General features: G+C 50.2%; 1 protein-coding gene across 12 annotated transcripts; it reads right to left on the bottom strand.

Moving 5' to 3' along the window:
• Positions 1 to 2,549: 2,549 nt before the first annotated feature.
• Positions 2,550 to 22,550, bottom strand: ARHGEF10L (Rho guanine nucleotide exchange factor 10 like). Of its 12 annotated transcripts, XM_015882661.2 has the most exons (30): positions 21,399 to 21,574; positions 18,632 to 18,877; positions 17,540 to 17,807; positions 17,417 to 17,444; positions 16,249 to 16,337; positions 16,011 to 16,094; positions 15,665 to 15,810; positions 15,167 to 15,283; positions 14,335 to 14,443; positions 13,665 to 13,757; positions 12,749 to 12,855; positions 12,529 to 12,606; positions 12,268 to 12,447; positions 12,002 to 12,118; positions 11,815 to 11,907; positions 11,442 to 11,615; positions 10,590 to 10,735; positions 10,270 to 10,284; positions 9,899 to 10,083; positions 9,688 to 9,803; positions 9,217 to 9,344; positions 9,020 to 9,120; positions 8,687 to 8,808; positions 8,369 to 8,455; positions 8,058 to 8,287; positions 7,731 to 7,885; positions 6,792 to 6,937; positions 4,935 to 5,109; positions 3,534 to 3,656; positions 2,550 to 3,459 (listed from the first exon to the last, which is right to left on the bottom strand). In XM_015882661.2, exons 3-30 carry the CDS (start codon positions 17,757 to 17,759, stop codon positions 2,975 to 2,977), a joined length of 3,849 nt encoding a protein of 1,282 aa, XP_015738147.1. In that variant the 5' UTR covers positions 17,760 to 17,807; positions 18,632 to 18,877; positions 21,399 to 21,574; the 3' UTR covers positions 2,550 to 2,974. The 12 variants fall into 12 exon arrangements, with proteins under 12 accessions (XP_015738147.1, XP_015738144.1, XP_015738146.1 ...); XM_015882658.2 differs by lacking the exons at positions 18,632 to 18,877; positions 21,399 to 21,574 and adding an exon at positions 22,343 to 22,550; XM_015882660.2 differs by lacking the exon at positions 18,632 to 18,877.
• Between the last annotated feature and the right edge of the window lie 2,814 nt (positions 22,551 to 25,364).

Raw genomic sequence — 25,364 nt, forward strand, 5'->3', positions numbered from 1 at the left:
ACTTGCTGCTGTTGCAAGCCCCTGAATGCAGCTGCTCTGAGCATTCATCTTCAATTCAGTTTGCACATTGACGTTCACCACGTTTTGGTGCAGTTCCCTCTGCATGCAAACCTGTGGAAAGCTCACAGGGAACTGCACCAAAACTATTTTGTTTGCTGCCTGCTCTTTTGGAGTAGACATCCTGTTGAATAACCCCGTTGAAGCATCGAGGCTCTGCATCCCAGCACTTTCCAGCAGCTGTTTCCCTGCTGATCCCTGCACAGCACTACAGCAGTGCAGTGGTTAACACTCTGCTTTGCATCCCCCAACCTCGTCAGCTTCAATCACAGCACAGAAGCAAAAGGGATGGATGAAGGACAGAGGCTCCTTGACTTCTTTGCAAGAGAAACAGATTAAGGGGTTGGAGCTGCTCAGCAGCAGCTTTGCGAGACCCCAAAACCCAGTGCACATTCTGCACCATCTGCAAATTACATTCCAAAACTTCTGCAGCAGCCCAGAACCTCCCAAAGCATTGCGTTTAGCCAACAGATCCATTTCCAAGTGTGCAACAGGGGGATTTTGCCCATGGGATGCCTCTCCCATGGGGTGAGCAGGGCCATAAGGAACCTCATAAACCTTATTTAAAAGTCACTGTTGCTTGTAATAGGAGGCACTTACCTCCTTGGATCCATCATACGGTTTTATTGCTGGTAATAACTCCGGGAAAGTCCTCAACAGATGGAAATTTTATTTGGTTAATCATAGACATCTGAGCTGCTGTGGGAAGGCGCTGGTGGATGGAGTAGAATGGGGGCTGGGATGGGGCTGTGCCTATCCCAAATCCCAAAGCAGGTAAATCCACAGCATTGCACCTTCCCCAGCCTGACCCATGAGTTCTGCATGGCTCAAAGTTTGCAGAGGGTTTTAATTTTGCAGGGGGCACCGCAAAGCTCCTTGGGCATCACATCCTCCTGCAGCAGACCCCAGGAGATTGCAGCCCTGCAAACAGTAATGCCAGCCCATCTCTACTAGGCATTCATTATGGCAAAGTATATATTTATATCTATAGGAGGAGGGAGTGCTGCATACGCCTCCCTATCACTGCTGTACATGTGTAACCACGTACAGATATCCTCATTTCATTTTTTTTTTCTTAAGACTGATTCCCACGTAAACCGCTGCAAATCTGCTGCTCCCCATGGGCAGCACATGGCCCTACAAGCTGGAGCTGCTGCATAAGGCTGCACTGAGAACCTGTGGGTGGGTTCAGGGCATGATCCCAAGAATTTGCATTCATTCGGGGGATTTTTGGAAGAATTAAGAGGAAATAGGGAGCGTGCTTTGATATATAGGATGGAAGTAATAACTCAGTTCAAAGGCTACATGCCTTGATGAAAGGTCCCTAAGTGTGATGGGGGACCCCAACCCACACCAAACCCAACTCAGGATCAATAAATCACCATACAAAAATCCATTTGGTGCAACTTCGTAATTTTTTTTTACCCTCCCTTAGACAGAGACAGCAGAAAAAAAACAAAAAAACAACCAAACCTTAAATATATTTTCTGCTCCTCCATCATTTGTCATGGAAAATTAGGTTGGCATCTCCTTTCGACACCAAACAATGAGACACCCCCTCATGCAGGGAGGTTTAATGAGAACAAGGAAATAAATGCTGGTTTGGGGGCTGAAAGCCCCCAGGGGCTGCTTCGTCCCTTTCCCAGCCTGCCCCCACAGCGTGGGTTTGCAGAGCACATCCCTTCCCCAGAAATAAACCCCAGTCACGGATCATCTCCAGCACTGTCAGGTTGCATTTAGAGAGCGGCTGCACCCAGGCTGAAAGCAGGGTGCGGCTGCTGCTTGCTTAGCCCTGTGACCCAAAAAAGCATCTGCTGGTGGCTAAGCAGCCCACCCCATCCCCTGCCCCAAATCCCCACTGAGTGTTGGCCCTATAAGCCAGTCTGGAGGGAACACAGTGAGCTTCATTTGGGGGAGCAGGTCAATAATTTCTTACCTTCATTCCCCAGTGATTCAAAGCAGGGAAGAGCCATGAGCTGCCACCAAAGTCACCTGGAGCTGGTGACTGCAGACAGGCTGGATGTGGGGAAGAGACTGGCCCTTGTCTGCACTGGGACACCCTTCCTGCATCCTGCCCATCTGCATTGCACCTTTAGGAGATGCCACCTAGACATCCCCAGGAGATGCAGGAGGGACAACCTGAGAACAGACCACCAGGACACTCCCCAGGAAATGACAACATGGCAGCTTTGGGACAAATCACTATCAAGCACTCAAGAGATGTCATCATGGCACTGCTGGCATCCACCACAGGGACATAACTCCATGACACACTTTATGGACACCACCAGGGCCTCCTTAGGACCATCATGGAACTACTGCGAGATGCCACCAGGGCACTTTGAGACTCCTGTCCTCCAGAAACATCTCCTATGCTCCAATGGGAAGTCCCCCAACCAGCTCCCAGAATACACTATTATGTAACCTCAAATCCTCAATTCATATTCAAAAAAGGCCTATTTCAGCAAAACCCTGTTTCAGCACAGCCATCGTCCAATGAGCGCTCACACCACTTCTTTATTTCTACATCTCCAAGTGCTCCAATATATACAGATTCTTTCTTTATACAGCTCATAATATACACATTATATATATATATATATATATATTTATAGATATTCACACACAGACACACAAATGCCTTCAGCACAGCCCTGGCACCTCCAAAGCCCGCAAGGAGGTCATTGCTTCCCATGTTTAAAAATTCCCCTTTCCCAACATGCAAAGTGGGTTTTTTTTGGAGGAGTCAAAAATGACAATTTTTATGGTGCTTTTCCTTTCATTATTTTTTTCCTTATTTCTCCTTAAAAAAAAAAAAAAAAAAAAACAGTGGGGTGGTGCACTCACCAATGCGACCGCCCCATGGCAGCGTGTAGGGTGGCTTTGAGGTAGGTGCCGCGCAGGCATCCCCCAGCTGCTATAGCATCAGTGGGAGCTGCCAGATGAGCAGGGTGCTGTCAGCATCACCACCGCGGCGCTGCGGCTCACAGTTGAAGTTACGATACCCTCTGCCCCCTGAAATGATGGCAACAGAGGAGATCTCCTTGCGGGGAGCATCGCGGGCACAGGGCCGGCTCCGGACCCACACATCGGGGTCATCGGCCATCTCATAAACAGAGCCATCTTCTTCTGTATGCTCTGGGCTAACAGTCCCAGCTGGAGCATCCCGCACTGACAGCAGCTGCCCGGGGAGGTGGGAGGTGGAACGGAGACGGTATTGCAACAAAATCCCTTTTTTCCTTATTTCCCGTGGTGTGGGTCCATCCATCTCTGGGGGTTTCTCTTCCTCACCTTCCTCTTCCTCTTGGTCTCCTTTTAGCACATCAGGAGCCAATGTGCTCAGTGCCACAGCCAAGAAGTCCACGGGGCCACCATGCCCATTGAGGGACACCATGCCTTTTCCTGTGCAAAACAGTGGGATTTGATTAACAAAGATCCCAAATGTTGTCTTATGAGGGAATTTTTGGGATGCTCACCAGTGATTTTAGGGATGCCCTCCAACCGGGGCACAGGCAGCAGAACAATGATGCCCTGGTCAGTGCCAACCCAAAGCAAACCCTGGCAGATGAGCAGGCTGGTGACACGGACATTTCTTTGCCCTGAAAAAAAGGGAGAGAGGAGGTTTGCAGCAGCAGCATCCCCTTGCAAAGTGGATAACCGCCATCCCAAAACTGAGCATCATCCATGCATGAAGATCTCCGCGTAGGAAAAAAATGCTGAAAATATCAATAAATAAATGGGAAAAGGGAAAAAAAAAAAAGGAAGAAGAGCGTAGAGAAGTGAGGCTTCTTTCTAATGGCACATGAATATTTTATTGCAGGGACTTCATGCTGCAGCGTTGCACTCGGCGAAGCAATATATCTACAGAGATGCAACTCCAGTTCTCAGTGAGAACTTTATTAATGGGCTGTCTGGCTAAAAAGGATGAGGGAGCACGAGTTCAAAAACGCATTAATACCCAGCGCTCACTCGCCCAGGAAGAAAAGGAAGTGATAAATATTTTAATGTGCCCTATAAAAAAAATAGAAAAAAGCAACTTACATGAGTAGCACACGTATAACTAATTACGCAATTAGAACGTTTTGTAGCTGGAACAAGGGGGAGGCAACCCTGCAAGTCCAGGGCTGAGCTTTATCTTTTCCTTGGCACACCAGAGCAACTAAGAGCCAAAGAGGTGGGAACAAAGGGCATGAGGTAGAAGTGTGCATGTTTGGGTGCATGCACAGTGCAAAGACAGGTGCAAAAATGAGGTGTAAGAAGGCATGCAAGGGTGCAAATAAGGGGTGCATCCAAGCATGTAGAAACACATATAGGTTTAAGGATGGGGTGCACAGAAGAACATAAGAGCAAGATGGATGCAAGGATGGGGTGCACAGATACATGCAGGGGGTGCAAAATGGAGTGCACACATACATGCCTGGGAGCAGGAGTGGGATGCATGGATGGCATGTGTTGATGCACACACATGCATGAACGGGATGCACAAGTGGGAAGAGTAAATGCATGAATGGGTGTACAAGAGCCAAAATTGGATGCATGGGCGAAGAGAAGGGTTCCCATCCTCCCAGCAAAGCTCAGCCTTGCTAAAACCCTACTCAGACCTGTCCAAGCCCATCCCAAAGCTCCTGCAGCCTAATAACTGCTCTCCAGCAGCTGACAAATACCCCTTTCCCTCAAAACGTTAGCATTTTTCTCAAGAGCTCTCAAGACTTCAGAGTGATGTTCCCCAGCTCCATCCCTGCAACCTATAGCGGGAGATCACAGGACTGAGCTCCAACCTTCGCAGCAGATAAACTCCCTGCACAATTTCTCTGCAAAGCAAAGCACTTGAAGAATCAATGCCCCAGGTTTTTCATTCACTGAGATGAGGACCCCACCTGGGAGGACAAAGGTGGTCCTGGTGGCAATGTTGATCTCCTGCAGGTGCTCCAGTGTCTCAGTGTGGAAGAGGCGGATAGAGGAACCTGAGGAAAACGCCATCCAGACACCACTACCTGCCTTGATCATGTGTGTCACGCTGGCCTCTGTGTCCGGGTGAGCCTCAAAGGTTTGCTGCCAGAGAGAGAACATCAAGATGAAGTCAAAATAATGAAGGAATCACAATAAAAGGTTGCTGGGTTGGACTCTCTAGAGGCTGCAGACTCATATCAGGAGGGGAGAAAGTGGAATAGAGGTCCTGGCCTTCCTCACCAGCTTTGCTTTTAGCAGAAGCCAATCTCTTTGCTTTTAGCCCTTCACCAATCGCTTCTTGTTTCTGTAGGAGCAAAATTCAGCCTTTCCCACCCTCTTTCCCAATTCTCCTTTGCAAGACTTTTTTGCTACACTTAGGTGTATCTTTCAAGCTTACACCAAGGTGTGACAACGCCTTCCTGCCTTCCTCCTGCCCCAAAAGCCAGCAAGAAAAGACTCAGCCCCTGCACAGAACCTGCTTAGGGTTTGGTGGTTCACACTGACTTCTGAACAAGAGGAACAGAAAACAACATCCTCCTCTGACACATTCCAACACATCCAAAATCTCAACCAACACCACATTTACCTGTTTTCTACCCATTTTACCACCTCTCCCTGCTGCAGTGAGTTCTCATGAACCCCAAATATCACACTGCAGAGCACTGGATTTATGGACCTGAAACCATCTCCATGAAATGAACTCCCTGAAAATCTCCCAATCAGCAGATAAGGCATGAAAACTCAGGTTAGCATTATTGGCAGGTTGGGAATGGCTCGAGTCTGCAGATATGGGATGCTCTGGAGGAAAGTAGGCTCTGGTAGTGTGACAGTGCTGAGAAAAGGGGAAGTTTAGGGGTTAAAATGATGGGGGAATCTGCTGGGAGCAGGAGTGTGTCTGCAGCATGCATTGTGCATGCTCCTCCAGGCACTGATTTGCTGCTTAACTGCAACCCCAGGGTCTTGCTGCAATGCAGCTCCCACTTTTCACATTGCAGCAATGAGCCCACAATGCAGTAGGTTGGTGAGCAGTGTGCAGGACTGAATCACCACCACGCACCCACTTCAACGTGACTTCCCTTATGGGTTTGAAATTTTGCTGGTCCTTTTCTTTTAAAAGCAACAGAGCCCTCCCTGGAGAGCATTAATGTGGTGCAGCATCCCAGAATTCTTGCACAAAGCAGAGGCGGATCAGGTTTATTAGGTCATCTCCCCCTTTCTCCCATCCAGTGTGGGATTTATTCCCTGGGGCTACATTCCCAAGATGCTATTTATGGACCTGCTCTTATACAGGACAAGTGCAAGCTCCCATAGGAAATCCAACCCAACTGAGACAAGCAGAGAGCAGCAATTGGAGCTGCAACCTGCTGCTTGCACACTATCAATCTGCATTGAGCTCCAGACCCCATTCCATCTCGCCCCATAGAGATGCTCGGTGCCATCAGGCATAGCATCAGCCAGACTGTGCCTCCCTCTTTTCCTCCCATGTTTTTCTTTTGTGAGAATTCCCACCTGACTCCAGCCATAAATAAGATTGGAGACAGAAAACTAATACAGTCCCCTGATGCATTATTCATCCTCAGCACTGGTTTTAGGACAGATTTATGACAGTTAATACATGCAAACTAAGTTTAGGTACTAAATTTGAAAATTAAAGGTTAGAAAGATTTTTTTGGGTTAGTTTTTTTTTTTTGTTTTAAATAGAGATGCCTAGTCAACATCCCTGTTCATATGTCTACAGGAAAGCTGTTCCAAAAGGGGCGCAGGGGGTGGTGTTCCCAAGGTACCTGAGCACAGAGGGTAGAAGTGTCAAGGACCGTGACCTGGTTGGCACAGCTGGCCCAGAGGGTCTCATCCAGCATCAAGAGGGCACGCACGGGGCCAGTGCCCACAGGCAGGCAGGTGGGCTGCTCACTCAGGTCCCACAGCCCCCCTAGAGCAGAGCACAGAGAGACAAGGAGGCTCAAAATCAGGGGGAGGGAAAATAGATGTTTTGACACATGCCCAACTGCAGCACAGGCAAAGAGCGCCAGCACTGGGCTTCCCTACAGCAAAAATCACCTTTGAGTGCTGGGGCACCTCCTGCAGCCCCAGACCTCAACACCATCACTGGGAACACAGGTATGTGCTCTGCCCCAATCCCTAAGAAGTCACATAAGCAGCACTCAATCCTGGGGCACATGGACATCTCCCTTCCAGCATTTCCATGAAAAATAAAGGATGGGGCAGTGCGCACACACAGACTTCCCCAGTTTGCAGCACCCAGAGCTGCATGCTTGCCTGCATGCCTGTTAAGTGGGAAAGTGGGGTGTAAAGCCCCTGAAAATGCACTGTAAAGCAGTTTTGGTGCTTCCTGCTGCAGAATGTGAGCTAACAAGTTGGTTTTTTTTCCAGATCAGAATGCTATTTGAGGCCCTCTTCTACCCTCTAGTGATGAAACAGAGAAAAACAGCAGGGAAACAACTCCAAGTCCTCAAGTGGCACCCTCCAAACAAAACTTTTGGTGCTGCATCTCCCCCTCGTTGGCCACTGAGACTACACTGTATGGCCCAAATTGAGCCCTACTCATTGTGCCAATGCAAAATGCCATCCCCCACCATCACTCAGGATTGCAAAGCAAGGGATGGAATGGTGCAAAAATGGTGCTTCCAGCACAAATTTAGCAGCCAGCACACCCAATGCATCCCATCCTCACAGCAAAGCATGAACAGGGTTGCTGTCCTCACCATTGTTCCTGGGATATGCAGCCACCGTTCCATCCTGCAGCCCTGCAAACAGGTACTCAGGGCTGTGCTTCAGGCAGAGGACCGGCTGCATGCCAGGGCTCTTGCAGGTCAGCAGGCACTGTGTCCCCGTGTCCACGCTGCCATACACTGAGATGCTAATGGGAAAAATGCAAGAGCAGGATGCAGAGCAGGAGGTACTGGTGATCACTGCTTCAGAATTGTGGTGCAGTGCTCCTTTGCAGTGATTGTGTACAAAGGAGGGTTATGGGAACAGAGGATGCACAGTTGCACATCCCAGCGTATGCATAACTGCACACTAGTGCTCACCTGCCATCCCGCAGTCCCAAGCAAACAGTGGGATGCAGAGTTGCAGGGGGCTGCTCAGCACCTGCTCGGGGCTCCTCGGACCCCACTGTGTCCCCCTCAGCTGCCTCGGGGATGTACTCCATGCACAGCACTGGCGATGACACTGGGAAGGATTTTACTGTCCGCGGCACCGAGCGATTGAGGGAGAAGATCTCCACTTGTCCCCCGGCACCTTCCTGGCCACCCCCAACCTGTGGGGATCACAACTAGGTTTAGCATCTTGAGGGTGGGAATAACCCAAACCTAGTGGGTTTTTGCCCCATTTTACTCACCCAGAGGTAGCCCTGAGGCAACGAAGTGCTGACGGCAGAGAAACCCAACAGTGAGGATTGCACAGGGTTGTGCACAGCAGTGCTGAGCTGTAGGAGACACTTGCATTTACCCCACGCATGCCCCAAAATCAAAACCCTACCAATAGCCCAGCTTGTATTTCTTGAATTTGTCCCCCAGCCAGACCAGAAGGTACCAATTTCTGGCAAGCAATACAGCCATCCCCTCCCAACCTGTCCAAAATGGAATTTCCATCTATTACCACCAAAAAAGTGAGCAGAAGGGGAAAGAGCTATATGGCAGATGAACAGAGCTTTCACCTGCAGATCAAGGGCTTTGGAGGAAAAGGCAGGCATGTGGCAGGAGAGGATGGGGCACCAGAAGGGAGCTTTGCTCTTCTTGTCTTCATCAGGACAGAGCCAGCCCGGCTGGTTCTCCTCCCCTGTAGAGAGCAGAGTAGATTAAGTTAAGCATGTTAAGCAGCATCAACACCCCGTAGTACACCCATCTCCCCCCACCCCCCCCAAAAAAAAAAAAACCAAACAAACATCACAAATATGGAAGGAAAAACCTAATGCATTTCTTCACATTTCTAACCCTTCTCTCTCTCAGATTTTGTTTTTAGAAGCGAGACCACTCCAGCAGGTACTCACGCAGCCCAATCTTGGCCAGGTGAAGGCAATTGACCCAGGAGATCTTGCTCAGAGGATTTGGAGTGATGAAGACCACCATGACACTGATGGGGCGGCCAGACCTGTTGGGTGAAGTTGTTAAGTCACCTTCATCCTCCTCATCTTCCTCTCTGGTGTGGATGTAGCAACCCCATCCATTCCCAGAATTGGGAACTTACTTGTCTGGCTTGCCAGGCAGCAGGAGTCGGAGGCGGCACTTGTTGGCAGAATGGATCTCTTCCTCCTTCACCTTCATCATCCTCTGCAGGGCCAAGCACCAGTCCTGGGCCACTGTCATGTTCAGGTTCTGAGGGAAAGAGAGGAATGGTAGAAATACCTTCAGAAGCTTGAGTCCCCAGGATCCATCTGAAGACCAGCTGAGGAGCTCAGGATCCAACCACCCACCCAACTACTGAATGACCTAGGCTGGGAGAGACCTTATAGGTCACTCTTTCTTAAATGATCATGCTAAAACTGGATGACAAGTATCCATGGGGCTAGCACAGAGCATGCAAACGAGTCCCCTGCAGCTCCACAAGCCGAGGCTTAGCAGGTTGCTTCCCAAAACAGCAAGAGATTTGCCCCCAAAATGGCAGCGCTTCGGTCCCCAGAATGGTGGGAGCTTTGCCAAAGAGCTGGCATTTGGGTACCTGGTAGGTGCCGTGCAGCGTGCTGATGAGCAGGGTGATCTGTTCCACTACTGCCAGATCCTTCTGTAGGTCCTGCAGCTCCTGGAAAAGCCGCGGTGGCCCCAGGTAGACTTTATCTTGGGGGGAAAAAAAGAAAAAGGGGGAAATGCAGGATTGGAAGTAGCCTTGCCCATACACCCCCCAGTCATGCGGCTCAAGGCCAGGTGCTCACTGTGCGAGGCTGGCCCGGTGGGTGCATGCTTCTTGGCACCAGCGTTGTGGATAACCACGTTGTCCTTGTCATAGGCACCACTCTCCTGCCCCACTTCCACCACCTGCACCTGCGGGAGGGCTGTGCTCCACTTCACCACGTATTTGGGACCCAGCGGCACCAGGCTGCTAATTTCCAGCTGGCCTCTGCCAAGGGAGGATGTGAAATATGAAATCAATCGGCAGCTGCTGTTGCTCATCCTGCAAACCCCACTGGATCCCCCTTGAAAAAGCAGATGGTGAGCACAGCTTGCAAAACCATGACATGCACCAGAGCATACCTGCACCCCCAAACACGGGGCACAAACACAGCAAGCCACACTCAGTGCCTACCTTGGGCTCACTGGCCTGGATGGGGGATGGAAGTGTTAATAGAAAAGCATTACTGGAGGCAAGAAGAGGGTTTATCCCTCAACAGCATCAATCCACGAGACACCAGAACCCAGGGAGCTCCCATAGCATCATTGCACAGATGCTCAACACAAGGATTTGGGCCAAAATAGCCCCAAATCTGGACTTCCTCCTCCGAGGCAAGGTTAAGAAGTTTGGGGGTAAAGCTAGCAAAACCCTCTAAGCCCAAAATAAAAGTGGGGAAGGGGAGAGGTGCTGGTGGGGTCGCTTTTGCAAAGTGGCCTGGGGCTGCTAGCACGTACTTGAAGTTGATGTTGGCACAGACCAGCATATCGTTGAGGAGGAAAACTTTTCGCTCCTTGGACTTGATGAGCTGCCCCCGGTCACCATACACCGTCTCTGTCAGTGTCTCACAGAGCAGCAGCTGCCGCTGCCCAGAGTTCAGCATCTGCAGGAGGATATAGCAGGTAAGGGGCTCAGCCCCAGGGCTCTCATGTGCCTCTTGCCCTGCAGTTTGGGCTGCATTGGGTCTATGCAAAGATTCTCCCTTCCCGAGAGGCACGCATAGCTCCAAGTCCTGAAGAAATGCCTGTGCAAGATGCTCACTGTACAACCAAAGTGTAAAAACACCCCAGTGCAATGCCTGTGCAAAATGCTCCAGCTCTGCACAACAGAGGCCCTTTGCACCACAATGCAACAACTTTGCATGTGAATTCCTCTCTGCCAAAAGCAGAGTCCTCAAGGATCATCATGACCCCCTTCCGAAGCCCCTTTTGGGTTTTATTTTGTCCTCTGTCCCTAAATGCTGGCCTCAGGGCCAGGCTGCAGAGGCCACCATGTGCTTCCAGCCGCAGCCCAGGATGTGTTGCAATAGTTTGGTGCAGGGTTTTCCACCAACGGTTGCAAAATCAAGCAGATAGATGGAGGGGAGGAGACTACAGATGAAAATTTCCTGAGTCACAGACTTATTTTTGCTTTTGCTAAATGCTGTTGTTTCAGGGAAAACAAGAGCTTGCCTTTCCCAGAAGTCCCTCCTGGGAGCCCCAAACTTCAGCACTTTTGCAAACACCAACCAAAGGGGATAGCTGCAAACCCAGCCCCTAAAACTCCCATTGCAAGGGAATGAGGAAGAGGAGCGAGGCTGAAACACGCACCTTACTGAGGCTGCTGCGGTCGCTGATGCTTTTGCTGAGCTGTTGGATCTCAGCCATCTGGTCAGCCACACGCTTCTGCTCATTGAGCTTCTCAGCCAACGTCTCCAGCTCAGTGAGGGCCAACTGGAGGGACAGGCGGTCTGCATGGCCCTTGGGGGTGTTCTTCAGCATGTCCTGTGGGGGTAAAACATCACCACAGTGTCACTAGCTCCAAGCTGTGATGGAGGAAAACCCCAAACTGCGATAAGGAAAGCCCCAAGAACCCTTCCACAAGCCCCAGGCAGGCGGTCATCCCCAAAACAAGCCCATTGGTGAGCCACCCCGAAGCACTGTGCCTGCCAAAGTAGGGTGCAAAGCATGGGGTCACCCATACCTGTAGGAGAAGGATGAACTGGGGGAACCTCTGGATGGGTTTCACCATCAGCCCATACAGCGTCACCCGATCGGTGCTGGCCATCTGCCGCTTCTACAGGGAGTAAAGCAAAAAGAAAAAAAAGGGGAGAGGCTCACCCAAAACAGTGACCAGCAGCTGCGTGTTCCTACATTTGGGACCCACTGACCTTAAGGAAGTCGAGGAAGGCAGGTTTGGTGAGACAAGCCTTCTTGATAAGGGACATGGCAGTGGTGAAGTTGTTGACGTAGTCGCTGTAGACATCCAGCACCATTGACTTGGAGAACTTGGTGTAAGGGAAGAAGGGCGGGATTAGTGCTGTGAAGCATCCTAAAATGGGGCTATGGGTGCTTAGGCTGGGAGTACCCACAGAGGATGCATCACTTCAATCCTCCTTCCCCATTGCTGGGAAAGGGCACTCAACTCTCCTCCTACCGAGGCCACAAAGAGGTCTCCAATCTTCTCAGCAGAGTCCCACTCAGCTACACGGGAGGAGAGAGCGATCTGGAACATGGAGTGGCACTGCAGAATCTCCTTTAGGCGGAAAAAAACCACCTGGCATTTCCGGGCACTCAGCACTTTGGGCTCCATCTCCATCAGAGGGTTCCTGTAATCCTACAATAAACAGCAGAACATCAGCATCCCCCAAACCCTCTACAATACTCCTAAAACACCCCCCAAAAGTGGGTCCCCCACCTGCAAGATGCGCTTCAGGGATTCCACATAGCTGCGCTCACTCTGCACAATGGAGCCCAGGATGTGTCGCCGCACCACCTGCAAATAAATAGGGGAGGGGAAAAGAAACCCCATGCAGAAGTGACCCCAGTTACACGGCTTTGTGCTCACTCACTCATAAAATTAGTATCATTTTGAAATGCCCAAAGGGAAGGTGAAGGATGTGCCATCCAGCACCCACCTGCTGGGGGCTGAGCCCTGTGGGCATGGGACCAAGTTCGGGCGGTGGGTGCTTCATGTCAGAGACTGTGACCTCCAGGAAACCTGTGTCTTCCTCCTCTGAGTCTCCTACCACAAAAAACAAAACAAACTTATTTCACATTCTTCTTGCAAGCTCCTTGGTTTGAGCGCACCCCTGTCTAGAAGGGGCCATGCTGGGATGCTCCAGGGACTCTGACTGGGTTTTATGGCTGCCTGCACTGCCTGCCCTCAAGCACTGCAGCTGTCACCAGACACCAGCATGAGTCAGGGTTCTGTGAGCTGAAGCACGGTCAGATCCCAGTGGGAAGGGGCCAAATCCACCCCCGAAAGCATCCCACATTAGGGAACCCTCTCTGTTTCCTTCCTTCAAGAATGGCTCTGATCACAGAGGCAAACAAAAAAAGCAGCAACGCAAAGCAAAGTGCAGAGCAAGAGCACAACAATCCTCCTGGCATCCAATCCTGCCTTACCCGAGGCCGAAGCAACTGAGGAAGAGGAGGGTGAACGGATCACAGTGCCATGGGACAGGGATGGCTTTCTCTTCCACATGGCTGCAGTCGCTGGCCCCGCTACGGCTGCCCCGGCCCCCAGCACCCTGCTCCCATCGCTGTGCATATAAATAACCAGAGGGGAGGGCGCTGCCGCCCGGGTGACCTTTTTCCTTCCCTAATTTTGGAAGGGAGGATCCCAATGCGTCACTGGTGGCTCTGGGGGACCATCCTGGGTGCCTTCCCCCCCCCACTAAATCCAGCATTGCATATGGGATGTTCAGAGCATCCTTTTGGCCAAAATCCCACCCCAAGGTACTATCCCACAGACTGGCACAGGACACAGCACACGCAGCAGATCCCCAGTGGCCCCAGTGGATCCAGAGGGGCCACCCAGCAGGATCCTACCTTGTCCACAATGCTCCAGTGACCCCCTTGAGATGCCAGGGGTGGGTAGTGGCTTTTCTGCCTCCTTCACCCTTCTCCTACGCTCCCCATCCCCTATGGGGTATGAATCATATTTTGGATACCCCAAAACAGTGCAGTTTTCCTTCTTTTTGCTGGAAAATAGGGCTGTTTCTTATCTGCCAAGGATGGGAAGAACATAATGTGCCACTAAAAGTAAGTAGAGCCGTGGGACTATCTTCAGGGAAAGGATCTGTTCACACCCCAAGTAGCGCTTCAGACCCAAACCTCACCCTGTAGCACTAATGGGACAGATCAAGAAAACTGCAGAACATCTCAAATCTCACCCAAAATTCATCATTTCCTACGTTGCCCAAATACTCTTTGGGCTGGCATTGTCCTGAAATATGTGCAAATAGGACACCCACAGGCTGGATGCTTTGGGAAGGGCAGGGAGAGGGCTGATAAGAATAAGCAAAGGGGAAAAAGAATTAAAAATCATGAAATGCAAAAGACAAACTGGAGAAAGAACAAGGTAGATTCCCAATGGATATGGCTTAGTGAGCATGGTGATGAAGGGTCAGTGATTGGACTGGATGATCTTAGAGATCTTTTTCAACCATAATGATTCTAGATAGATTGATATAAGCCTGGAAGGGGACACCCCACTCACCTGGCACTTCCTTACGGTGCAGGAAGGTCACCTTTCTCATCACTGCAATCTTGGTCTTCTCCAGCCCATCCTTGGTACCACTTTTGGCCGCCTTCATCAGTTGCGTCATCTGAGCAAAAGAGGTTGGGATGCTCAATGTCACACAGCACTGAGAACCCCCCCTGACAATGCCTTGGGGACATCACACATCCCCATTCCTTCCCAGGAAGGTTGAGAACGATGGGGGAGCTGAGAAAGGAGGGGCCTGAGCACCCAAGGGGCCACCTCTGTCTCCTTTATGAGGACACAGTGATGTGCCAGCTTGCAAGCAGCGCAGCAAAGCATGAGCATGCAGCCAAAGCCAAGAAAGGGAGGGAAGTGTGACATGATTGTACTGCAGCAGGATTTTGTGATTAGGGCCATAACGAATTTGCACCTGGACTTGCAGTAGTTTTAGTGCAAACTGAGAAACTCCCAGCATAAACCAGATGCAAACTACCAACCTGAATGCTCTGAGGCAGGGAAAGGCTTTGCAATAAGTTTCTCTCCCACTCCCAATTATCTCCATCCCAACCCTGTAGGGGGTAAAACCTTCTCCGCTGCACTTAGCACACCTGAACCTCGTTTTGTCCAAACGCCCCTTGAAAAATAAAAACCCAAAGAGTTGATGGGGTGGGCAGATCAGGGGCATAACTACTGGAGGGATGCAGATGGGATGGGGGAAAGGTGATAGTGATGGATGACCCCATCACTAGATAAAATGGGTTGAACTGAGCACAGCTGCACTCATACCCTTACAGGCTTTTTTTCTCCCCCTGGGAAATACAGGAAAGGGACCAAGGAGGGACAGTACCTTCCAATCATACTTCTGCTTCAGCTCCTGCATGTCTTTCCCCCCAACTCTTAAAGCCAGAATGTCCCTCTTAGTCCTGGCGTATCTCTCCTTTAGTCTATTCAGGTCTGGAGAAAGCTGAGCCCCAAGCAAACCAGGCAGGAGGAGAAGGCAGAGGGTGCACAGAGGGCAGAGAAGAGAGATTCAGGTGAGAAGCCAAATATTATTAAAAAAATAAGGAGAAACCACGAAACCGTTCCAAAGCAGCACAACAGGGGTGGCAGGTTCCCATAATCAGGCAGGGAAAGGGAGTGAGCAGGGAGCAGCAGCCGTGCATTGAGATGCAAAAGGGAAAAATAAAAAAGGGGAAGGAAAAGGATAAATAGAGAAATCAAATCCAAAAGTGTCATTGTGCTGATTGTGCATCATGTGAGAGCGTGTGGAGAGCAAGCCCTAAGACATCTCCAGTAAACACATGGAAAAATAATCAATAAATGAGAATAAGTAACAAAGCCTCACCTTGGGCTGGAAGGAGGTCCGGTGCTTGGCTGGCTCAGCCTCTGGTTTGCTCTCCTCACCCGACTCCTCACTGTAGCTCTCAAACTCACTGGAGCTCCAGCCCAGCTCCTCGCCCCGCTGCACGTCCTCGTAGATCAGGCTGCGCCCTGTTAGACAAAATCCTGCTTTTCCCTGCGGGCTTGTAGCCCCATGATCCCAGCTGTTTTTCTGCTTTTTCTCCCTTTTGTGGATCCCTCTAGCAGTACAGTACGTGGATTTTGCTCCCATGGCCTCAATTTGCCCATCTGTGAAATGGGTGCACAGGCCCCAACTAGAAGAGGATCTGGGGACGAAGGGCTGCTCATACCTTCCTGGTTGACATCAAGGTTCTCACAGGGGACGTCATCATAAATCACATCATCCTCTGCCGCTGTGAACTCCAAGCGATCACCTTGAGAGGATGAAAAACAGGAAAACAGCCCCAGAAATCCCCATCACCACCCAAAAATCCAGCTATGGTGGGGAAATTGCTCCCCAACCCCAAACCCAGGCTGGGATGTGGGGTTAAAGCTGTTCTCTCCCTCACCCCAGGTGTTTTAACCCACCTCGGCGGCCGCTTTTCCTCTTCCAGGTCTGGGTGTTGATATCAGGGGGGTCCTCACAGGTTTCCCCATTGCTCACTCCCTCCGGCAGCCTGTGGAGAAGGCAAAGACACCATCAGTGTAAAACTCCAAGGGCATCAAAAGGAGCTTGCATTAGTCCCCACTGCACACACACACCCCAAATCTTACCACTCCTCAACATGAGGGAATGTAAGGGTGGCTAATATAAAGATGTTAACAAAGATGATGGTAGATATTCAAAGTTATTAGCAAAGGAAAACTCACCAATGTCGATGCCTTGACCAGAAAGCTGAGGCAGTCTCCACCGGGGAGCAATCTCCAAGAGATGCTACTTCAGTGAGGGTCAGCACTTAAATGAGGTCTCAGAGGAGGTGGAGTCGAGCTCCAGCCCTCCCGGGAGCACAGCTCCATTACTCTCACCTGTGCTCCCACAGCTGACCCCGCACTTGCCTCAGCTGATTAATCAGAGGTTCAGGCTGTGATTTCCCATACAGGAGCTCACCCCGATTTGGCAAAATTAAGCAAAATTAAGCCTCCACCTCACCCAGGGTGAAGACTCAGCTGCAGCCTATGGAGGAAGTTTTGCACCAACAGAAAAGCTGATGTGTTAAAAACCTGAGGTGGAATGCCTCCATCTTTCCAGCAGCAGAATTGCAAACTGCAAAAAACAGGGACTCCCGCAAGGAGGGATGCAGCTCAGTACAAAGGAAGAAAAAAGTGCAAATAAAACACAGTGCTTTGCAGCAATCCTGACAGCTGCTTGTGCACTTTTGTTCAACCCAGATGTTCATAAAGCCACTGGTTGCTATAGATATTGAGCCTTTGGACACAGCATTGCTGCATGTGTGCCCGGCTCTATTGCATCATATTGCACATTTTGCTGCATGCTGTACATACTCCTCACTGTCAGATTCATATCTTCCCCCGATGTGCCTGTGTGCAAACCCACCTCAGGTACCCTGAAATCCCCCCACAACATCCCCAAACTCCTGCATGCTCCAACCTCAGACTCCACGCTCCCAGTCTTTTTATAAGCAGCAATGAAGCAATGGGAATAAAACGGGAAAAGTGAGGCACAGCACCAGGCTGAGACACGCTAAGAAAGGGGGTGACCCACCAAATGGCATTTTCTCCCCAAAACTACACGTACCCTTCCTGGGTCTCTGGCACCAGCCCCTCTGTAGGGGGAAAAAGCAAAGAGAAATCGGGTTAGTGGCTGAGCTCGTGAGCTTGGCCAGCCAAAGTGGACACTTGGGAAACAACGGGACCTCACCGGTGCTGGAGCTGGTGACACGGTGCCTGCGAGGAGGGGCCTGAAGGACTGCTCCCCTGCTTGGCTCAGTGGCTGAATCTTCGTCCTCCTCCTCCTCATCACTGTCCTCAAAGTCAAAGGCTTCACCGAGGTCCTCCTCACCAGGGGGAAGCTTGCTGGGGGGCTGCGAAGCAAGGACAGTACCTACTGTGGGGCAGGGGGGCAGCTGGGATGAAGCCATAGCACAGGGGATCCACACACTCTGCCTGGGCCCTTCCCTGAGCCTTTCCTGCAGGAAAGGAAAGGAAAAATGGATTCAGAAGACACAGCAACCTCATATTCATCCAGTGGACATCCCTCAGGACCCTACAGTGAAATAGATCCTGTCCCAACGCTGCAAAACCTTGCAAGGAAGCAGAAACAACGCTCTCAGATGCACAGCAAGTTTGCATCACCCAATCAATCTTATGCATGCATATGGCCAAAATGACCCATACATGGCCAAGTTCAGCCCCCTCCCAGCTTCAGATATTCATCCTGAAGGACTGAGCCGTGCTCAGGGAGTGGGAAGAACAAAACATCCTCTGTGTGATCAATAGTTTGTCTGCTCCAGTAACACGAGATGTCCCGAAAGGTCACCAGGAGGAAGAGGAAGGGCAGAGCAGAGCCCTTAGCCCAAGGGAGAATGCAACGGGGGAGAAATCATAGCACGGCAAGATATGTCCCAAAAGCTGCAAAGACCCAAATGGGTCCTAAAAGCTGCCACTACCCAGTGAACAACAGATGCCGCCACCATGCTGCATAGAAACTACTCAGTTTTGCATTTCACCTGCAAAAAGAGATGCAAAACCTCTTGCAAACAGCAGTAGCAAATCCTCCCCATGTGCACAAGTGCCTTATGCAACCCCAAGCCCTGGACTACACATCTATGGGTGCTGTGGGCATGGGAAGCATGGCCCAATTCCATTGCAAATACCCCCCTTTTACAAGTTCAAGTCACCCGTTGGGGGTGGGAAGCTCCAGGTTTATCCCTACAGATGCAAATCAAGACTCAATAGGAAACACATCCCCCACAGAATTACCCCCCAGAAACCAAAGTATTAAAAAAACCACCTGGGCACCAGAAAAAGATGCTCCGGGAGCAGTTCTGCGTGCAGCCTGGCTCCAGCACACAAATGCTTCTTGCTTTCAGGGAGAAGGATGGCAACGCGATGCTCAGACCAGGTCTGATCCCACTATAAGGTCAGTTACTGTTTTGACCGTTGACATAATCTCCCATCAGCCCATGTGTCCCAGGGATGGTTATTTTCCCATTGCTATCACAGGGCTCCAGCCCAGCCATGAGCTTTAGTTGCATTTCTGTAAGATGAAATTAAGGCATTGCTCCTACCCTGTTCCCAATAAGGCATCTCACTGAGAAAACACATCCAGATGGGACGGAGCAAAGTGGAGGAACCCGGTGTAACACTGCAACGATATCTTAGAAAAATGGATTTAAAGCTACTTGAACATGCCACCCTGTCTCCCTCCCAACTGGGGGAAATAAATAAAGATGGATCTAAATAAAGCCACAAATGTGGGGCCAGCTGCTAAAGGCAGCATCCTCCTCCCGACACTGGCACCCAGCCTCAGTATTTTTAGTTCTGTGCCCGAGCGACAGGTCCCAGCTGATGGGGTGGCTGCCAGCCCAGGACGCGGCCCCAAAGCTCTTCTTGGAATAAAGGGGGCAAAAAGGGGCCTCCACCCCACAAGTTCCCAATTCCTGCCAATACAAATGGGTCAGTGCATGGCTTGAGTTCGAGGTGACAGCACTGGCAAAAGGATGTCCAGGTGCAGACCCTGAGATCCCAAGTGCAGCTCTTTGAGCGCACACACAGAACAGCAGCAGGCAGTGCTCCAGCCCACAAATCACCCATAAAAACGGGTGTGGGCAGCAATAAGGATCCGCCACCGCTTCCTCATCCACCTCCTTATTGCTTCCTCCTGCCCATGGGACACATCTCTGTGTCCCACAGCCACCTCTGGGCTGCCTGTGGGAAACTGAGCTTTACTCCACCCCAAAAACAGAGGTGGAAATTGGAAATCTGGGGGCATTTCCATGGAAAGCATCATCCACTTCTCGTTAAAATATTTAACTTATAAGATGGGGACCTCAACAATAGATGCAAGCAGAGTTTGCTTTAAGCATCAGTTGGGAATAAAAAAATATGCAGGATGTGACATAATATGGAGGTTCCTGTAACAGCTGCAATTTAAGCAGCAGTTGGGTCCATGCACTTAAGGGCCACGTGTAGAAATCCTCACAGTTCCATAGTGAGGTGGAAAGATATAAGGGCTTCAGGGAGCGAAATGCAGTCTGGGAATAAGTGAAATGGGGAAGACTTATCCCATGTTTTCCAAATACTCAAATCTGGAGTTTGGGGACCAAGCATTGGGGACCAAGCATCCTCCCCCCAAATTATCACACTGAGGTTTTCTGCACCCAAAATTCAACCAAACATAAATTCAGAATTCTTTTCCCTTTTCTTATTAGCCCACTCCCGCCAAAAGGCTTCGGTGTATGGGAAAAGCTCCTCCTGAGCAGTGTTTGCATTTCTGCTTCAGAACAGCTCTTTTTGGAGCTCCCATCCCCGCTGCTGTGTGTTTCCAAGCAGAACCCACAACCCAGCGCTGCGCTGTTCCCACTTTCCTTTTTATTTTGCTTTTCAGTATCTTTGATCAACCGGAAAATTCATTCCTCGCCCAACGTGCACCAGGAGAAGAGCGAATACAGCACAAAAAAACCAACCAACTCCACCATCCCCCCCCAAGAAAAAATAAAATCAGAATTATGACCCTTAAAACGCCGTTATAAAAACAAAAACACACACAAAGCATTCCAAAAAATCAGTGCCGGGGGTGACAACACATATAACCCAGCACACCATAAGAAGCCTTTTTTCCTGCCCTGTTTGTCCACTTTTTCCTGTTTCCCCCAATATTTGGGGCAAACCTTGCTTTGCACACACAGCGAAATGACTGAAACAAAGCTCAGAGATAAAACACATCTCCATCTCTCCATCCCCGCTGCAAACTTTGTGTCTCTGCAGCACACACCCAGCCCCCCCCCCCACCCTCCTCCAAAAAAACAAAAACAAAATCAAACAAGAAAAACGCAATTAGCACCAAGCGTTATATCTGCTGACCTTAGGAAAGCATGCATGAAAATAGTCATTGAGGAATATTATATATAAAGGAGAAACCCTTCTCGTTGCCAAAAAATAAAAATTAAAAAAAAAACAAAAAGCAAAACAGCACAAACAGCATTAGGGCTGCTGCAAACCCTGCAAAAATAAATAAATAAATAAATAAATAAAGGAAAAAAATAAAGGAAAAAAATAAACGTCAAAACAAGGCAGGCATGCGTGGGTGCAAATGCTGCAATTCAATTACGCCACCAAAGCAGCACAGCTCCAGCAGTGGGTGCACAGCACCCCAATGCTTTGCTTACACGCTGGGGGGGGGCTACAAGCGTTGCACAATTTGCAAGCAGTGCAAAAAACGGAGGAATACAACAGAAATGGGTGCGGGAATCGCTTCGTGCAGCAGCAATAAGGGCCAATGCTCAGCATCTTCCTCTTCCCTCCCTCCCTATTCTCAATCCTATATAATCATATGCAATAATGATAAATGAATATAAAGGGAAAGCTTTTTCCTGCAGCAAACCCCAATTGCTTGCAAAAGGAGGGTAGGGACGAGCCTACCTCCTGCTTACAGAAGGGCCACTTCGCTCCTATAGATGTAAGGTTACGCACACATAGGGTACACATAAGTGCAAATAGACACACAGAGGGACTGGGAAAAAGGAAGCAAGGGAGGAAGGGAAGGGGGCTGTGCTGACCTGGGAAGGCCGCGTCTCCTCCGCCTTTGTGTCCGCATCGGCCAAGCAGGAGGGCAGTGGGGGGCCCTAAGTCTTCCAGCCCCATAGGAGGGTCCCCATGGCCGGCAGCTCCCAGCTGGGGCCGCGGGCAGGCGGCGCTGGCAGAGCTGGGAGTGTTGGGCAGCGAGGGATGCTGGGATTTGGGCAGCTCCCCCCCCACCCCCGCCTTTCCCTTTTCTTTTCCCAAAGCATCGCTGATTTACATCCTCATTGCCACCAATCCAATCCAATCTAGTCCTTCTTGCCCCCCACCCCCTCCAAATTGACTTTTAACCCTTTGTACCCTGCAGTCCTGTTCACTCTCTTGCTGCTGAGTACACTGTGCAAAAGGAGCCCCCAGCCCAGCCCGGTGCAAAGCTGGGGTTGCAGGGGTTGGTTACAGAGTGTGTTCCCAAATTAACAAAAGAGAAGTATTTTCTCATTAAATTTCTTATCCCAAAGCCATTTGCTGCAGGTTGCAGCCCCAGAACACAGCTACTATCCACAGGACGTGCACCATGTTCCTATTTTGAGGGTACTTTGCCCAAATCTGCAATGCATTGCCATGCGCAGGATTTGCAGCCTCATCTCTGTCCCCATTCCCAGGGCAGCTGCTGGTTCCTGGCCCCAGACAGAGGAAAAGCCCTTTTCCACCCCACCTCAAAACTATCACAGCCACAACGTTTTGGAGCAGCCAGCAATGCCTCCTGACCCCAATCCAACCCTACAAAATCACTGCCAACCCACCCTCACGGCCATTGGCCCAGCAGATCTCAGCACCAAACTCACCACATGCTTCATCCCAATCACTTCCCCCCTCCCCAAACACCACATTGATCGAACCCAATCAGTCAAAGCAATGCAAAGGCCACCTCACACACACCTGCTTTTAATGCTACATCTCTACCAATTTCCCCCAGCCTCACCTGTTTCATCAGCACTGGGGCTGTGTTTTCCCAGCACAGAAAGGCCCCCCCAGCTCACCCCGCTGCCACACCTCTGCACAACGCCTCTCTGCAAACGCAGGCGGTGGCTGCAAGGCCGGTCCCAGCCCCAACCGGATGGACAAGCCCTGCAAAAAAATCTATAATCACTCCTGGTGCCCGCTGGGTGACTCAGGAGAGCCAGAACCACCTTGTCCTGCAGGTAAAGGCATCGCTGCTTTGCACCCACAGAGCTGCATGTGGGAATAAGAGCCGTGCAGCAGGGAGGACTTTGGCCCCAGCACAGGCTGAGTAACAGCATCCCAGCTGCCACCGTGCAAATCAAGTTAATTTTTCTTGGGTTTTTTTTGTATTGTTTTCATGTGCAGAAGATAATCTTTAACAGTAAATCGTAAGTTTCTGAGCTTCTCCAAAGGTATCCCAAGGACTTTGCAGCAGTGACTGAAATCCTTCCGCTGGGCACACAAAAGCGCTCAGCAATGGCTGCAATGAAGATGAAAGTTGTCAAAGTGGTCCCCAAACACCAAAACTTGTGCAGGCTGTTTGCATGCCTCTGCACCTACTAAATGCACTGCACACAGCTACATAACCAAACCCATTCGCAACCAAACTGTGCACAGTCAAACCCATGCAGCACCAAAACCATGCATGGTGGATGGAGCTGGTGCAGGGATGCTTCTGCTGGCACTGCCCTGTAGGATTCAGAGACACGTCCTGAGGAAACCCCCAAAGCTTTCTTGGCAATGGAGGCACCCAACAACCCCATGGCATCAGACCAGACCCCCCCGGGTACCCCGGGTGTGCAAAGCAAACCTGGTACCTCAAAAGGCTGCCACCCCCCAGCCCATGCTCCCTGCCCATTTCCTCACTGCAAACCCCACTGCCATGCAAAGTTCTGCTGCTGCTGCTGCGTGTGATGCAAACAACCCCATGTCACTAGAAATGCAAATTATCCCTATGGTGGGTTTATTTTATTGAGAAACAGGACTAAAAACATTCATTTCTCCAGCTCTTCCTTCCTCTCCTGTGCTGCTTGCTTGGAAAACTCAGCACGCACCAAATACAACTTTGCAGATGCAGTGCAGCAAATGGGCGCATGCAAAGCGCTCCAGTTCCCACGCTTGCACCCACCCCATTCCCAGGGCAGAGTGGGGCGCTGGGTGCTTAGTGCAGGCACAGTGTGCTGCAACCCCTCTGCTTTGCAGCTGCTGAGCTTCTGGGGATGCCCCAAACATCATCTACTGGGCGTCCAACAGCTGCAGATGGATCCAGAGGGGGCTCCATGTGAGGGCATTTGGGGTGAAGTCACTCCCCGTCCCGCAGCCTTTGGGAAGAACAGGCCGGACCAGTTCATCCTCATCCCATAAAAGAACAGTTTAACCATCAACCTGACGCAACCTGAGCGGCCGCCTCTGCCAAAAAGGGAAAAACTCTTTGGAGCTGAGGATTCCTCGATTCAATCCTATCTCAGGGATCTGGCCAAAGTAGGGGCAAAAAGCCCTAAAGAAAAGGGATTCACTTTGTGCCTTGAAATCTCCCCCTCCACCCAACCCCTTTATAACTCCATTAGCACTTTGGGGGAAAAAAAACACATTTTAGAGCAGCTAGCATTCTTTTCACAGAATCATAGAATTACCCAGGTTGGAAAAGACCTCAAAGATCATCAAGTCCGACCACATTTTTAATCACAGCTTTAAGATTGCAGGTCGGAACCCCCAGACGAACAGGGTCCCTGCATTCCTGCAAACAAATCTTTCCATTTCCAGTGCTGACTTCTATCAGAGTTAGGATAAGGTGCCTCAAAATGCAGCGTGACATCGGCAGCGTGGGATATTATGGGAAAAGAGCTGCTGTGGGCTGTGAAGGTAAATGGGAGGAACTTGGCCTCAGTGCAACTGCTTGCTGAAACCCAACCCAGCAGCAGCAGCAAAGAGACACTGCTGCTCTATAAATGCTTTTTGCAAAGCCTGGCATTGCACAGGCATCTTGGCACCACTCTGAAAGCATTTTCCTGCCTCTGTTCTGCTTTTGGTCTCCAAATCGTGCTCCGAGACGTGGCACGGATGATTCAGTAAGCAGCTTCATTTTTCCTTTTTACACCACTGAAGAGTTAATCCTCTTGAAAATGCAGTTTTGCATGGGTTTGGCCCTCTGCAGTGTTTTGCAGCAGTTGCAGACGATGGTGCATGAGGCATCACTCACCACCAGCCCCTGGGAGCAGGTCCCAGGACTGTCCATCCATCCATTGCTGCTGTGTTGGGTTGGGTTGGGGAGCAGGCATGCACCCACCCCTGCAAAATCTGCGCAAAGGAAATCTTGGCAAAACCTCAGTAATAGCGAGGAGAGATGTATCTTCCTTCCTGTAAAACCAGTGAGATGAATGAATGCAATTTCATTGCAATAAGTGGAATGAGTGCACCTTCTCTCTCTCTGCAAAGGGAATGAATGCATCTTCGCTCTCTTCCAACTTGATTTGTAGGAAGGGATGTTGATGCATCTCTCCTCTGCAAAAATACTTGATTTGCAAGAAAAGGGGGGAGTGCACCTTTACTCCTACAATAAAAAACGAATAAGGGGAATGAGTGCATCCTCCATCTGCAATAAGGATTGCAAGGGATGTAATAAACCGTGGCAGCAAAACTTTTTGCACTAGGAAGAGCATGTGCACCTGAAAAAATAAAAAACAAGACTTTATGGGTGCAACCTCTCAGCCAAACAAATGCTTTGCCATCAGGCAGTGCATGATGCACCTTTCCAAAGCAAAAAAATAATTAAACCAAACCAAACCAAAACAAAACAAAAATAAACTTTGCAAGAAGGGGGATGGAAACATCCTCCATGCACTGAGGGAACCCCTTGTTGCACGGCTCTCACCCTCCTGCAGTCTTCCTGTCCTAAAGATGGAGCTGTCTGTGCACCGCCGGACTTTGCAGCCTCTTCCTCTCTGAAGCTTTTTTTTTTTTCCTTTTTGCATTTTTTTTTCCTGCCCGTACATGTGTTTCTG

Source organism: Coturnix japonica, chromosome 21 (assembly GCF_001577835.2).
Source record: "Coturnix japonica isolate 7356 chromosome 21, Coturnix japonica 2.1, whole genome shotgun sequence".
Classification (NCBI taxonomy): Eukaryota; Metazoa; Chordata; class Aves; order Galliformes; family Phasianidae; genus Coturnix; species Coturnix japonica.

Bases quoted from the DNA above. Each gene is read 5' to 3' on its own strand.
- ARHGEF10L (XM_015882658.2), bottom strand. The intron at 17,445-17,539 runs GTGAGGTCCCGT...TTCCCCCTACAG, and splicing joins TGTCACCAGCTCCAGCACCG to AGGGGCTGGTGCCAGAGACC. The intron at 9,804-9,898 runs GTGAGCACCTGG...TTTCCCCCCAAG, and splicing joins CACCGGGCCAGCCTCGCACA to ATAAAGTCTACCTGGGGCCA.